We start from the raw sequence: 14,889 nt of genomic DNA on the forward strand, positions 1-14,889 counted from the left end.
GATATCTATGTCTATGGAAAAGAAAAGTCCTTGGTTGGAACTACTGTACCATCGTTAAGTTCCTTAATCACGTCATGGACAAAAGAAAATATCGATCAAATTATTTTGCATTTTAACCTTTGCGCTGCCTTTGATACGGTAGATTACAGTTATTGACTGATTAGAATTGTATTTAGACCTAAATCAGCGAATTTCGTTTGTTCGTATTTAAAACAATGACAAAAATTAAAATATAATTTAGATCATTTAATGGTGTTGCAGAATCTATTTCGCATGACACTTGGTATGCAAGATGTTATAGAATGTACCGACTAGAGTACAGGCATTCAGACGTTTACTACAATGATCTTCAGTGCTTCCTGTTCAATTACTCAAATTAGCATTAAAGTAACTTCTTGATCCTCGTTGGAGTAAGTACTGGGTGGTGCGGCCTTGGAGAGCCACATGGCAGCAGTGGCAAGTTTATGTACTTTCGACTTTTGGTTATTTCCGGTTGACAGCATTCTCTTTGTGTTTCTATTTGTAATCGTGGTGTTTGTATTTTTGTATGAATTTTAACCTAAAATAAATTAGAATTTGAACTAGGAATCTTTAGGTCTTACGAAAGACGATGCGTTTTAACCTGTATTTCAGCTTGATACCTGTAAAGCCGGACAATCGCTGCGTCGTACGACGAATCCAACTCCCGCTCCATGTGATCGCAGGCCCGTAGCCAGGGGTTTTTTTATGGTTCGGGCGAACCACCTTTTCTAGCGAACCCCCCTGTTTTCTAGCGAACCCCCTCAAATTTTTGAATGAGTCCCACTCGGACGGAATGTCTGTTTTTAACTTACCCAGCATTAAATCAACATTTAGCACCTAATTCATTATTTGGTCACCAGTTTTTAAATTCTATTCTGCGATACAAGCCTTCATTCATAGAATATCTCAGCTTCAGAAGTTCGGAGATTTAAACTGAACGTAACTCCTGCAAACCATGAATTTACGATGGCTCACATATAAGGATGGCAAACATCGATAAAAACCCGGCTCCCGTCTCAACTTTGACTGGCCTTTGCCTGAATGTTTGTAAAAAATGTACCAACCGGTAACAAAACCGGTCGCCGTCTACCTAGAGTAAATGGTGCCACTAAACGAAGCTAAAGTTTTGCGACTTAATCCACCAAATGCAGCTAAAGTTTTGCGACTTAATCACCTGATTCTGGACTGTGTGGTTAGTAAATTCCATAGCCATACTGTCCACAGCGCACACTAACCTATTTGCTGATGGAGCATTTTTGGGAAATTAACTCCTTTTTTTTCCATCCCAAACAAAATATTAATAAGTCAACATGGTCCATTTCAGTCATCATAGCCAGTCATAAAATTAGGAAGTTTGTTTTCAACAGCAGACACACACACAACAGAACGGAGTGCGTCAAAACGAGTGTTAATTTTTAGTGATAAAGAATTACGAAACGTCGTAGAATAACTTGACTTTTTTCGTCCACTGTTGCAAAGAAGAAAACGACAGATAGTCCTTTAAGATGGGTTATTTTCACAAAAACGTGATGCAATAATGAAAAAATGATTATTATTGTTCATTTTCAATTTTTTCCTATTCTTCTTTCTTCCTCTGCTTCTTCCATATTTTCGTTTAAATTTAATTTGTTATACTAAATACATATTTACGCATAATATTTCTATGTATATATATATATAAATTTACATCATTTTAATACAGATTTACATATTTTCTGTAATCTAGAAATAGGTTTATGTATACTTTGTGTCTGTATTTAACATGTTTCAATCTTTTCCTTTATTTAAATATCAATTATTATCATAAATTTTAATGATTACATTATTGCATATATTATTTTAAATAAATTTATAAACAATTTTAAATATTTAAATATAAACTATGAAAGTAAATACACGTAGATTAGATCAATAAAAATGGCCTAGTAATCTTTATTCATTAACACGAATAACATTTTCAATATTCTAATCACTTTTTATATAGCCGGAGTTATCGACCTAGACAAACCTTTGCTAAAAAGGTACACTTTCTCCGTGAAAAGGCTTCTTCTACGAATGGAATGACCTGTTCGAAGCACGAACTCCTGTAGACCAAACCACCGTACCGTTACGATGTTTAGTCGTACGGGAAATCCACCCACGATGCAGTACCGTTACGATTTTTAATCGTACGGAAAATCCACTCACGAAATGTTTTCTAATTTTATTATATTACCACCTTTTTATTACATACATCTTTTTCAAAACATAACTGCTTTTATAACATTATATAGACCCATTAAACACAAAAACTGCTCTGGCTTCGGGGGCTTCGCCCCCGATCCCACCGGGGCCCTCAGGCAGGCCTCTGAAATGACCTGGCTACGGGCCTGGATCGCCAGACGGTGCGACGCCGTCTGCTGATTGTCGGTGGCAGTCTGAACGGATCGTCATTAAAACGTAGCCTACCTAGTGTAGGTACACACAATGAGTACAAAAAAATGCACTGTCTTAGTTTTGCGTATGAGTGTAGGCCTGTTGTGCGTTTTCGTCTTCCGCCTCTTTTCTCTTATTTTACCGCATTTCAATTTTATTATTATACAGCCAAGAAATTAAAGTCGGATCCAGAATTTTTCAAACGGGAGGGGTGGGGATGAGCACTTGTATTCTTTTTTCTTATTTTAATACATAACATTAATATGCACTGCAATTCAAAAAGTTATTGTCAAAACGTCATTGTTTTATCGTATCTTTATTTCTTTTATTATTATTTATAATTATTATTATTTTCACGTATAATTTTATCAGCTAATCATAATCTCTTTATCTAATATTGTCCATTTAATCTCTGACCAATCTGTATGAAATTTACTGATTGGTAGTATGGTTACTCGCACTATTCACTATTAACTGCGAACCTGTAGAAGGAAATGGGGTTCTGAGCATACATCAAGGACAAGTTTAAACCAATTACTTTTTAATGATATTTTTATTTCATCATATTTCGATCAAATTTTCTTTGCATAACACATTAATGTGGCTTTGAGTGAGCACTCAATTTTGAGTGTATTTTAACAATTAGGGTCCCCAAGTTTATAGCACTAAGTAATGCGCAATCAATATTCAAGCCTTTGGTTTCCGGGTTTGGTGATTCGAAAGAAAGAACCGGATAAAAAGACAGATGTTTTCTGAATTCGTTTGCGTATTTCCTCTGCTGGTTACCATGGTAGAGTGATGTACGAAATGAATACTTACAATTTTTGTTTAATGTTGCCACATCGAGAGCACAATAAAATCTCCGCTTTATTTTCCCAAAAAACAGGCCAATAGAAAGTGTTTCAATGGATCACGTGTGGTGTTTGTTTTGTTAAAACTATCTGAATTTCCGCAATGCTTAAGGGTCTGTACTTATAACCAGCATCATTTGCCGATTTGGATTTTCGCCTTCAAGACGTTGACATTGCATTTCAGAATATTTGTTTACAAATTGAAAATACATACTGATTTGAAGAATCATAAAAGTAAGTTTTAATTGGATAATATTTAATCGAAATATATGCTTAAGAAATTTACGTGTTTGGTCTTGAATACGATTTGTGTCAGGCCAATTTTATATATTTTTACGATGATTGTACCACCATCAGGTACCTGATGATGACCTATGGTCAAAAGTACTCATACAATAACATTTTATTCTGAGGCAGATACCAAACTTTGTCCGATTTCTTATTTATATGAGTCTTCCTATAACCTTAGGCCTAACTCATTTTTATTTAATTTCCTTTAAAATTTATATATCGGAATACACTTTCTATTTATTCGAGCACTGTCATTGCCATTTATCTATTTGTTTACATTGTGTTTACTTGTACTTGTGGTATAATCAATAATGTTAACGTTAAAAAAGAGAAATTGGCAAAGGTATTTAAAAAATATATATCACAGGAATGCACAGAGAGTGAAAATTAGTTACTTCTATCAAATTTTAATTCCCAACGAAGCCCCAATGGCCTTGTTGGTAAGGGCTTGAATAGTTCTCAGTTTCTAATCCCGGTTAGGGCGACTCACTTGAAAATTCCTCTTCGTTGAAATTTAAAATTTATATAGTTTTCACAGAATTATTACAACGTCAATGCAATGAACAAAGGAATTAAAATTTCATTGAGTTTGTGTCCTCATTTATTGTACTACCATAACTTTCTGACGAAAGAGTGTCATTGCAAAGGGCATAGAATATTCTATACCAGTTGGTCATTGTTTTTTTGCACGGCCTAGCCATCGTTATAGAACTGGTCTGACGTTCCAATCTACATTTAACGAATTTTATATTAGTTTTGATACATTACCTGTTACTTTCAGGTTTTGAAATTACAATCAATTAGGTCTTATACTATTCATGTTATGTTTTAATTTGTAACATTGTTATTTTGTTATATTTTGATGGATTTGTTTTCGTAGGTCTTTTTTTTGCTGTTTACTGGTATGGGGGACGATCTTAGTCTCGTAGTAATTGCCTGTCTTCTGGTTGTTTCGCGATTTTCAGGTAATTATTATGCGTTATACAAATCCTTTCAAGGGGCAGTTTTAGAGGGGGATAAGCAGTTTAGTTATTTTGTATCACCAATTTCACAATTATGAACGGTGTAGAATTACAACGTATTACAACAAAATAGAGACAGAGAAGATCCTCAGAGAAAATAAGAAAGTAGGAGAACTGAGTCATCTAGTAGCCTACCCCAGTTCATTATTCAATTCATTTATTCATGCATTTTGCAATATTTCATGAGGAATCTATCGCTACAATATGTTCTCTGCACCACCATGAATAGGCCAACATTCGTATTTTGCAGTTCCAGTACACGGCAATTGCAGCAGTTCGCCGCCAGTGTCTTCCAATTCATGGGAAGGAACTATTCAGAATGCTAACTATGGCGTAGCAGCCTATCAAAACCTACAATCTTGTTGGTGGACAGTGAAAGTGTCAGAGGGAAGCCATATTAAACTAAATTTCGTCAACTTCCATCTTGAACCAGGTGGTACTGAGCAAGGTTGCTATGACTATGTTGAGGTACGACATTTTGTCATTTTCATGGTGTACCGTACTTTTGCTTCTGACTGTTAGGCTGATAAACCTGAAAAAAATAAATAGTAGGCCTAATTGAAAAGATTATATATCAATGATTGCGGTACACCTCGTAGATAGTACTGAAAAGAACTGTTGTTGAGAATATGGTTGAAAAGATTATTATTATTATTATTATTATTAGGCCTATGTTCTATAAAATGGCAACATTCGCTACATTATTTTCAGTGCACCATGATTCGACCGACCAATCAGCGTTTCCGAATTTAGGCCTACTAATTCTACAGAAACCAGGGTTTAGTTATTAGGTTGATACAAGATAATATTGATTTACTGGTACTGTATGTGAAAACTCAGTGAGGTCTCACTACAAAATGAGTCTCATCGTTAGAAAATCAAAAAATGAGTTAATATTACATTTTGGTAGAACACATTATAAGCTTTAATTTGGTCTTTGAATGGCTTTACTAGGATAAATAGATCCAGAAATGTTAGCATTTCAAGTTTAGGTGTATGAGAACCAGGTTTTGAGAAAATCGGCCTGAAAGATAAACTAACCTGTTCAAATAATAGGACTAGATTTACAGAATATGCGAAGAGAACACTGTTTTAGTAAGAAAATGCACTTAAAAAGTACACAATCATAAAATATAAGTATCAAGTTATTCAAAAACATTAAAATCAAAATTTTGTAAAAATGTTGCCTTTGACCTATTTTGGTGAATACCTCAATATGATTTCACCAAGGATGCGTCTCATTTCGTGGTGAGACATGTGATCCTTTTCAATGAGCGATTTATATATTTTTATATTTGTTAGCGTTTTTCATATTTTTATCGTATTGGGGACATATACGCAGTCACCAGTTGCGTTGCTTTTATAACATTACTAATGTTACTGGTAATAATTCAGGTTTACTTTTAATTTATTATGGGGAAGTTTTCGGGAATTTTTACGTCCTGGCGACACAGTGGGTTTTGGGGTTTTACATTTCTTGCCTACACACTACTAGGCCTATATCAAATGCATACATTACAGTTTGCAAAAGTGGGTAAATTTTTCATTTTGTTTTAAATTGCCGTGGGTATAGATATGTAAGAGATCGATGCATTCCACACCACGTCTCAAATATGTTGTATTTAAGATAATTAGGCCTACTCAAATTGAAAGACAAAAACTCTATAATATCACATATAAAATTTATTGTATTCCTGTCCAGAAAACAAAAAAGGTACTTAAAAAAGTGTTCATGTAAACTGATAGTTGTATTGTAGGCTAGAGGCCGGGAGATAGGGCCTACTGAAATAAATTCTCTCATTGGAGAGAACTGAAGTAATTCCCGTAAATGCTCGAATAGGCACCGCACCAACGTGATTTTTCGTTAAGCGCCGCGGCGCTTAATCGAAAGTATACCAGTGTGTGTAATAAAACACTTTAAGAAACATGGTTTTAAATAAAATATATACAGTGCTAAAATGAATTAATAACATAATTAAGACAAGCATTTCTTCATAAACGTTGGTTTACGATGACTTAAGACCTACTGATAGGCCTACCAAACTACGGGCATACTTGAAATAGGTAACACGAGAAAGGGCATGGAAGCAGGCAAATATCTTTTATAAGCGCCGCTCTCAAAAATATGTGCCGTACTGAAGCCTCTAGAAATTTTATAAGCGCCGAGGCGCTTATTCGATCATTTACGGTAAATAATAGATAGACGTTAATATCTCCTGCACAATGTCAGTACTACAAACACACACCCACACCCATCCACACACTTAAAAAAATAGGTCATTAGATACTTAAAAAAAAACATCTATTACCATTCACTTTGTTAATGTTTCAATTAAATATTTGTTTGATAATTGATTTCTAATGATCAGATTATAGCTGAAGGCGAATCACCGACGTCGCTTGGTAAATGGTGCGGAGAAAATCTTCCGGGTACTATAGAGTCCCCTGGCAACCATGTAACAATACATTTCTTCAGTGATAACACCAATGCCTTTTCAGGGTTTAAACTCAATTACACAGGTAAATTCGTTTCCTAAGTCCAGACCGGACTATCAAATCTTATTTGAACAAAAAATGATGTATGCCCAAATATGTTCATATACTTGTTACTTGCTATTTTGTTTTCAGTTACGAAGCGCAGAAGTTCTTTTTCCCTGGTCATTGGGTCCATATGCTAAGTGTTGCTGCTGGTAATCAGCGCAGGAGCAAGTAACCCCACCAGGTACCAATTTATACTCCTGGGTGAAGAGAAGCAATGCAGATATTGTGTCTTGCTCAAGGACACAAGCGAAATGCACAGCGAGGGATTGCAACCCCGACCTCGAGGTTGGGAAACCACTGCGCCAAACCGCTTCCACATATATATGGTCATGATTTGATGTCATGATGACCATTTTTTTCAAATAGAATTTGATAGACTGGACAGGGCTTTATGCTCTGTATACACTGCTTTTTCTTTGACAAAATATTTGCGATTTAGCCCTTTGTTTTTCTTTTAAATCTGATCTTTTGGCTGACTCCTTTTTGTGTTTTTCTTTTTATTTATCGTCTTGATTTAAATAACTTTATCATTTTTATGAGAAGAGATAAATAATATAAAATAAAATGAAATGTTTTTGGTTATTGTTCAGGAGTATGTGATGGTATCATAGACGCAACAAACGGTGGGGCCCTAGAAAGCCCGATGTACCCAAACCCACCGACCAACTTAATAATCAATTGCAATTGGAAACTCGGTACTGAGGACGGCTACAAGATTGTACTAAAGTACGAAGATTATGAGGTGTACATTGATAGCTGCAACAACGACTTCTTCAAGGTAGTGTTTAATAGTCTCTTATACACATCTAGATGTGTATAAGAGACAGATTCCATATATATATGCCTATATATAATAAATATATAATATATTTATTTATTTATTTGATATTTATACATATGATATATATATGTTTGATAATTATATATATATATGTATATATATCATATGGTTTTATATATATACTGTATATAGATATATATATATATATCATATGCACATATGTATATATATACTCTATATATACAGTAATACTCTATATATACAGTATATATATAAAGTATATATAATATTTAATGGTTTTCTGTATTGTCTGATTGGAAATTTGTATTTTGATCCTGTTAAGCAATGAGCAATTGTTATTGTAATTTTTAAATTTCACCACCGATTCTTTAAAAATGTGAAACGCTCATTCTGATTATAGGTTTATGATGGAGTAGACGCTACCGCAACAATGTTCCCAACTACATGTGGCAACAACAGGCCGATAGATACCTCGACCGGCAGCGACCTTTATATCTCATTCTCTGGAAGTGAACATTCTGAGTTCAAACTCAATTACACTGTCGAACGTAAGTTGCTCGTTCACACATTTTCATTTGTTTTAGAAATATTTAATTTTACATTAAATCATTTTGAATTTTGTTTGTTGATACTTAGAGTTACTTTTCAAAGTCGGTGTAATTTGCTTGTCGGATTTTCGCTGTCTTCTCGATGACGTCATCAGTCACTTGCTTATTCACGTAATCATTCCAGGTGCGGCAACGATGTAATGAAGATACGATTTAATTTTAGCTATCACATAATTTCTCCACTTGGAGTTTTCCTATGAGTAACTGACGGGGTGTCAATGAAATTTAACTACTGGCCAATCAGAAGAGGGCCAGCAATACGCGCTTGTCGAATAGACACACACACACATTGTCCTACAAACGCACGTGTTTACTAAAGCCGGGCACTCACTGCGTCGTATACGACGGTCGTACATCGTCCGATTCCTCTCCCTTTGAGCGCTGGACCATGCGACTCCGTCTGGTGATTGTGGGTGGTCGTCTGATCGTTGCGCGCGCGTTGTCGCCTTACGTTCTTCATAGAATCGCGTTGGCCGAGTGAGTGCCTGGCTTTACGTCCACAGTTTCACACTGTCGGACCTTGGCAACTATAATCCGAGGGAGTGGGGCTTACCGGAACATTATATTAAGTTACAAATATTTCGCTGTTGAAGCTTTCAAGAAAATCTACAATAAGGAATTAACACCGACTTTGAAAGGTAACTTGTCGGCATATGTATTTATTTGGTGTTTTATTTTTTTAATATTTTGTCAGGTGTTAACGTTTCAATACCCGTCTGAATTTGATATTCGTATTCGTACTTCTAAAATTTTAAAGTAAACATGCACATAATTCATTTCATTTTTCTAAGGTGTTTTTAAATGATACATCTTGAATCTTATTGACGTCGTACACCATTTTTATTTTTATGGATGGAATTGTGAACAATAACCCATGAGGTAATGTTTAAAAGTACTACATATGTTGACGAACGTCAGTTGGTTTACTGATGAGGATCATAAATACTGCAGATGTTCAATGACAGTAACCAGGTGTGAAGTTTATTCTTGATTGCTTCGTGATTTACTTGATCGTGATGACTGACAGGAAATGCGATTTAAATTTATTGTTTGAAAATTGATGTACAGTATTAGGTTTTAAGAATAAATCAAGGTTCATTCAGATTGTTTCTGATTTAAAAATCCAATTACAGGAATACTTCCGTGTGAGTCCAACCAATGTCTAAATGGTGGATCTTGTTCCAACATTAATGACACGGAATTCAGCTGCTCATGCGCAAGCGGGTTTACAGGTGCGTTGTGCGAGAAAGATGTAAATGAGTGCGAATCGAATCCATGCGTAAACGTTCGAGAATGCGTGAATGAAATCAACCAATTTCGATGCATTTGTGAAGATGGTTATTATGGTGTTACTTGCATTGAAGGTAAGCACAAGGTCTCTCAATTAAAAGTGAAACGATTCGTTACACTAAACGTAGATTCAGTGCTTTGTGAGTACACTTAACAACAGATCAATATCAGCGAACCAGCTTATTGTACAGCAATGCCACTAAACTACCGACACTAGTTCGATTCTGCGGTGGCGCAGAAATTTGCCGACAAGGGGTCAGGTGTGTCCGATGGAGGGTTCCGAACCAAGGCGACGACAAAGCCTCGGTCGACGGCCCGGAATAAAAAAAAATCCCTGTTAGGGTTCATGAGAGTTTTTATGGCTTAATTTGTTCCTAAATGTGCTTTTAGACCACAATGTTTGGGATTGGATATGAAAATTTTTTATTATTATTATTATTTTGGTCCTACGACCTAGTCGTTCGTCAGACGACAGGGGTCTAGGCCTGACCGAAGGATGGGCAAATGACCACCCTGCCCCCCCCCCCACTGGCGCCATCACTGGTTCGGTTGGAGGAATAAAAAAAAATCCCTGTTAGGGTTCATGAGAGTTTTTATGGCTTAATTTGTTCCTAAATGTGCTTTTAGACCACAATGTTTGGGATTGGATATGAAAACTTTCTATTATTATTATTATTATTTTGGTCCGACGACCTAGTCGTTCGTCAGACGACAGGGGTCTAGGCCTGACCGAAGGATGGGCAAATGACCACCCTGCCCCCCCCCCACTGGCGCCATCACTGGTTCGGTTGGAGTTCGGTGACCTGAATTTTATCGAAGTGTAGGTCTAACATGGAGCTACATTTTGGTTTTCTTTCAGATATTGATGAATGCCCGTGTGTGAACGGCGGGTCGTGTAGTGAGACCATAAATGGGTTTACTTGTGAATGCGTCGATGGCTACCGTGGGGAAAAATGTGAACTAGGTAGGTTGTCTGACTGATTATACGAGACTCATTAAAAAGTTAGTTTACAGAGTATACATTTTAAAAACAAGAAATACATTTTAAAAATATTGTAGTAAATAACTAAATAGTAACTCGCTGTTGCATGGGCACAAAATGTTTAAAAAAATTAAATTGAAAATTTCTTTTTAGATTCGGAAATACCGTTCTGTGATGCAGAACAAGACAACTTTGATGGCAGTTACATTTCATGGAACCGAGCAGATCCAAACCAAGTAGACACACAAAAATGTCCTGAAGGGGCACAAGGTAAAAATATAAATTTAGAATTTTTTTTTCGTAATATAACAATAAACACATATTAGTATTATATATAATCAATTCCTAGTACGTAATTAAACCACCCTACTTGATAAAACTGAATTTATTGTTATCAATAATTTATAAGCAAAATACTATCCATTATTTATCAACATAATATCTTTAGCGATTGGCGTTTTTCTTTCCAAACTCAGGTCTAGCAACACGCAGATGTGAGGTCATTTCTGACGACCCTATAGGAGTTCAATGGGGCAATCCAAATTTGACTGAATGCATCAGTCCTGAGTTTGCTGCGCTCAGCATACTGGTAAATATACTGTATGATTGGTATTGGCATAAGCTTAGGTTTTATGACATCATAATAAATTGGTTGTATGCTTTATACCGGAAAATTAAGAAATGTTGTATAAAACCTAACGTGAGTATGCACCTGATGCCATTTCAATTTAATTAGTATTCGTGAAAATGACATGGCCATGTAAAATCTTTAAAAAAAAAACAAATAGTGTGTACCTACATTTCTAAAAACATTTTAAAGTATTTTTATCTACCCTTAATTTATATACTAGGGTAATGAGCCAATTTCATTATATTAGGTTGACGAACTTGGAGAAGCGCCAACAGAGGATGCTCTTCTAAACGTTCTAAGTGAGGTCCAGAACATCACCAGAACATCCAATGAATCCACGCTCTTTCCTGCTGATCTGATTGAAGCCACAGACGCTCTTGCAACTATTGCGTCCGCTGCAAGTAACACTGATGTCGAGGATGTTGATAGCCTTGTGCAGGTAATCGCTGCTTCGACCAGTTGGAGATATGGAATATGTACAATCAAATTAATGTCATGGGGGAAGTTAAATCTACTGTTAAGTTAAAATAGATGTTTACCTTAAAACTAAAATTTATTATTATTTCCCAATCGGCGAACTGTGAACACTATTTCTGATAATTAGATTAGTCAGTTGGTTATAACTTGATCACATCAACATTTTCACTTTACCTTCCTTAGTTGTTTGGTGAGAGTGTTGACAATGTGGTCGATCCATCTACAGAGTCTGCCTGGAAGAATACCAACGACCCAGTAAGTTTGACTTCCAATTGCCAATCAGTATTTATATTTGTCATCCGAGTTCGATTAGTTATCAAATCTTGTCTCCGACTATAGGATAAGGCCGCCCAAACGGCCACATCGCTTCTAAGCTCTACTGAATTGTTGGCTGAAACAATAGCGAAGAACAAATTAGCAAAGAAATTAAATGGTTCGGCAGATGAAAGTGACGATCAGACTTTAGTACAACTGAAGAATCTTGGTAAGTTTTGTGATACATATAAGAGGTGCCATGACCCAGTTGTACCATACAACCTTTCTCTTATTTGATTTAATCACTCTCAGTTTCTCAGAAAGCAGTTTTAACAATTAACTTCTTTCCAACGCAGGAACCAAGGTTTTCTAATGGCGGTCCTGTACCCCTCCCCTAGACCTCACTGGGCCTAACTGTCTTTTTAAATCGACATTTTAGATTTGAATATCCAGGTAATAAATAACGCAAGTGGAAGTAACACAGGAAGCTTTATGTTTGGTGGCGAAGAAGTTGATGGCGAACAAAGTAGCAGTATCTCTATGCCAGAATCAATCTTGGATGTTGACACAGACAATGAACCAGGTAAGAAATCGATTCTGTCCATATACCTCATTGCTGCTTAACATTTCCCGTATAAATTATTACATATATCATAATCATAGATAATATATGATTGCTTATTGCCATCCACCCATGACCCGTATATCATATAAAAAGTGTACAACGCTTTAGTCCGTCCAATAATTGAACATGGTGTACCTGCTTGATCTGCCCACTGAAGGTTGAATCAATCCAACGCAGAATGACAAGGGCGTGTTCCTCGCGTGATATCACATACATACAACGTCTTGTTATCACACGTTTAAAAACCGTTTTGAATATAGTATATGCATGGTTTTTGTTGCAAAATGTCTTTATAATAGATACACCGACCATTTTAAAATTATACACATGTACTCGCGTACTAATAGTTTTAAATTTCACGTTTTTAATAACTTTCCGAGAGTTTGGGATAAACTTCCCATTGATGTCCGAGATGAACTTGTTTTTGGAATTGATTCTTTTATCAGAACTTTAAAACTATTTTATGCTAAGCAATAATTCTATTTTTATATTTCGTATCTCGCATTTTACCTTCGTAAACTGAATATTTTAACATTTGTTTTTTGCTGCAATCTTGTATGTATTTTTTTTATTGTATTTATGTTTTTATCTTATTAACCTTTGAGTGATTTCATTGATGATTTTGTGCATGTATATTTTAAAATATACTTTATTGATATTTTACTTGACTATTTGATGCTAGTTAATTTATGTTCTCATTGGCATCGGAGAGTCACTAGACAGTGATTTAGTTCACTTTTTGGCAATCCTGTCCAGCCAATTGAGCGATGTTTTTGCTCTCTGTTATGTTGTGTTGTCAATGTTAATGTTCTTTGGACGAAACAAATGAAAAGAAATTAAATTCATCCACAGTTATCAGACTTGCCTTCATCTTCAATTCGAACGATGGTTGTCATTTAATCTAGGTAATTCAAACTGAAGTAAAATATGATGTGTTATATTCACAGAGTTTGTTGCAATCTACAGTGCTAGATTTAAGACCATCGGTAGCCTACTAAACGCATCATCGTCTGGTGCAGATGACCAGCAAAAGTAAGTGCGGTTTATTATGTAACCATAACTGTGTGACGTTTAGAAAGAACTAGACGTATCTACATTCACAACTGTAAATATTTGTATAAAAAAATTAAACCGTTCACTTTGGTCTCAGATATGTAAATGGTGACATCGTGTCAGGAAAAATCATTGGTTACCAAAACGTCAAGTTTCAAAACCTCAAGGATCCAGTAGTAATTGTGATAAAACATACCAATGTAAGTGCTAAATCCTCCGTTTCCCAGGGGTATAAAGTAAAAAAATTATTTCGCGTAAAGAAATCCATCTGACCGGCTAGTTTCAGCAGCTGTTGTGGACACTTTATTTGGCTATTGAATCAATGGTACAGATCAGTCACGTTTCAATGGTTGAGGGCGCCAAAACAAGTTCTGTCTGTCTATTGATAATTCTACAAACCTAGATAGAAAAACGAAACACCATCATCCCCACCCCCTCCCCCCCCCCCACACACACACACCAGAAGTCATCGGTTAACAAAACTACAATTAAATTTGCATAAACGAAACTAAAAGAGGGCTTCGATGAAGAATCACAGTATGTACAACAAGTGTAAAAGCACACACACTTATACTTTTTCGTGATTATGTAATTACACCGTCTCGGTTATTGAAACTGACAAACACAATCATGTTTAATGTGTATTAGGGTAACATTTAACTGAAGGCTGATTTCTTAGATAATGGGGTTTTTTTTCATGATTTACGAATGAACGAAGATTGTACCATTTAATATCGATTCTAATATGAACACCATTTTTTCTTTCTAGGATTCAAATAATAATCCAACATGTGTGTTCCTAAATGAAGATTCTACGTAAGTATTATCATTACTGTAATGTCATTAACATTAATATTATTATTTATTATTATAATCATTATTATCATTAGTAATATAGTTATTATTGTTATTCATTCATTCATCTTTTATTTCGGAATTTCATGTCCATACAAAAGGAAAACAGTTAAATCACAATACAAATACAATTCAAATATATATATATATATATATATATATATATATAT

General features: G+C 35.3%; 1 protein-coding gene across 1 annotated transcript in view; it reads left to right on the forward strand.

The window, feature by feature from the left end:
• The first annotated feature begins 3,389 nt into the window (after window positions 1–3,389).
• The window catches only part of LOC117101702 (adhesion G protein-coupled receptor L4-like), a 21,513-nt gene continuing 10,013 nt past the window's right edge, over window positions 3,390–14,889 (forward strand). Inside the window, exons 1-17 of the mRNA XM_033241735.1 lie at window positions 3,390–3,521; window positions 4,459–4,543; window positions 4,851–5,068; window positions 6,970–7,120; window positions 7,732–7,919; window positions 8,344–8,491; window positions 9,685–9,915; window positions 10,701–10,805; window positions 10,977–11,093; window positions 11,300–11,412; window positions 11,702–11,893; window positions 12,115–12,186; window positions 12,271–12,415; window positions 12,626–12,769; window positions 13,759–13,843; window positions 13,962–14,064; window positions 14,634–14,680. Coding sequence (XP_033097626.1) covers window positions 4,483–4,543; window positions 4,851–5,068; window positions 6,970–7,120; window positions 7,732–7,919; window positions 8,344–8,491; window positions 9,685–9,915; window positions 10,701–10,805; window positions 10,977–11,093; window positions 11,300–11,412; window positions 11,702–11,893; window positions 12,115–12,186; window positions 12,271–12,415; window positions 12,626–12,769; window positions 13,759–13,843; window positions 13,962–14,064; window positions 14,634–14,680 — 2,120 coding nt within the window. The 5' untranslated portion in view covers window positions 3,390–3,521; window positions 4,459–4,482. The remainder of the gene's footprint in view (window positions 3,522–4,458; window positions 4,544–4,850; window positions 5,069–6,969; window positions 7,121–7,731; window positions 7,920–8,343; window positions 8,492–9,684; window positions 9,916–10,700; window positions 10,806–10,976; window positions 11,094–11,299; window positions 11,413–11,701; window positions 11,894–12,114; window positions 12,187–12,270; window positions 12,416–12,625; window positions 12,770–13,758; window positions 13,844–13,961; window positions 14,065–14,633; window positions 14,681–14,889) is intronic.

Source organism: Anneissia japonica, unplaced genomic scaffold (genome assembly GCF_011630105.1).
Source record: "Anneissia japonica isolate Jap-2015-1 unplaced genomic scaffold, ASM1163010v1 scaffold180_len884964_cov147, whole genome shotgun sequence".
Lineage (NCBI taxonomy): Eukaryota > Metazoa > Echinodermata > Crinoidea > Comatulida > Comatulidae > Anneissia > Anneissia japonica.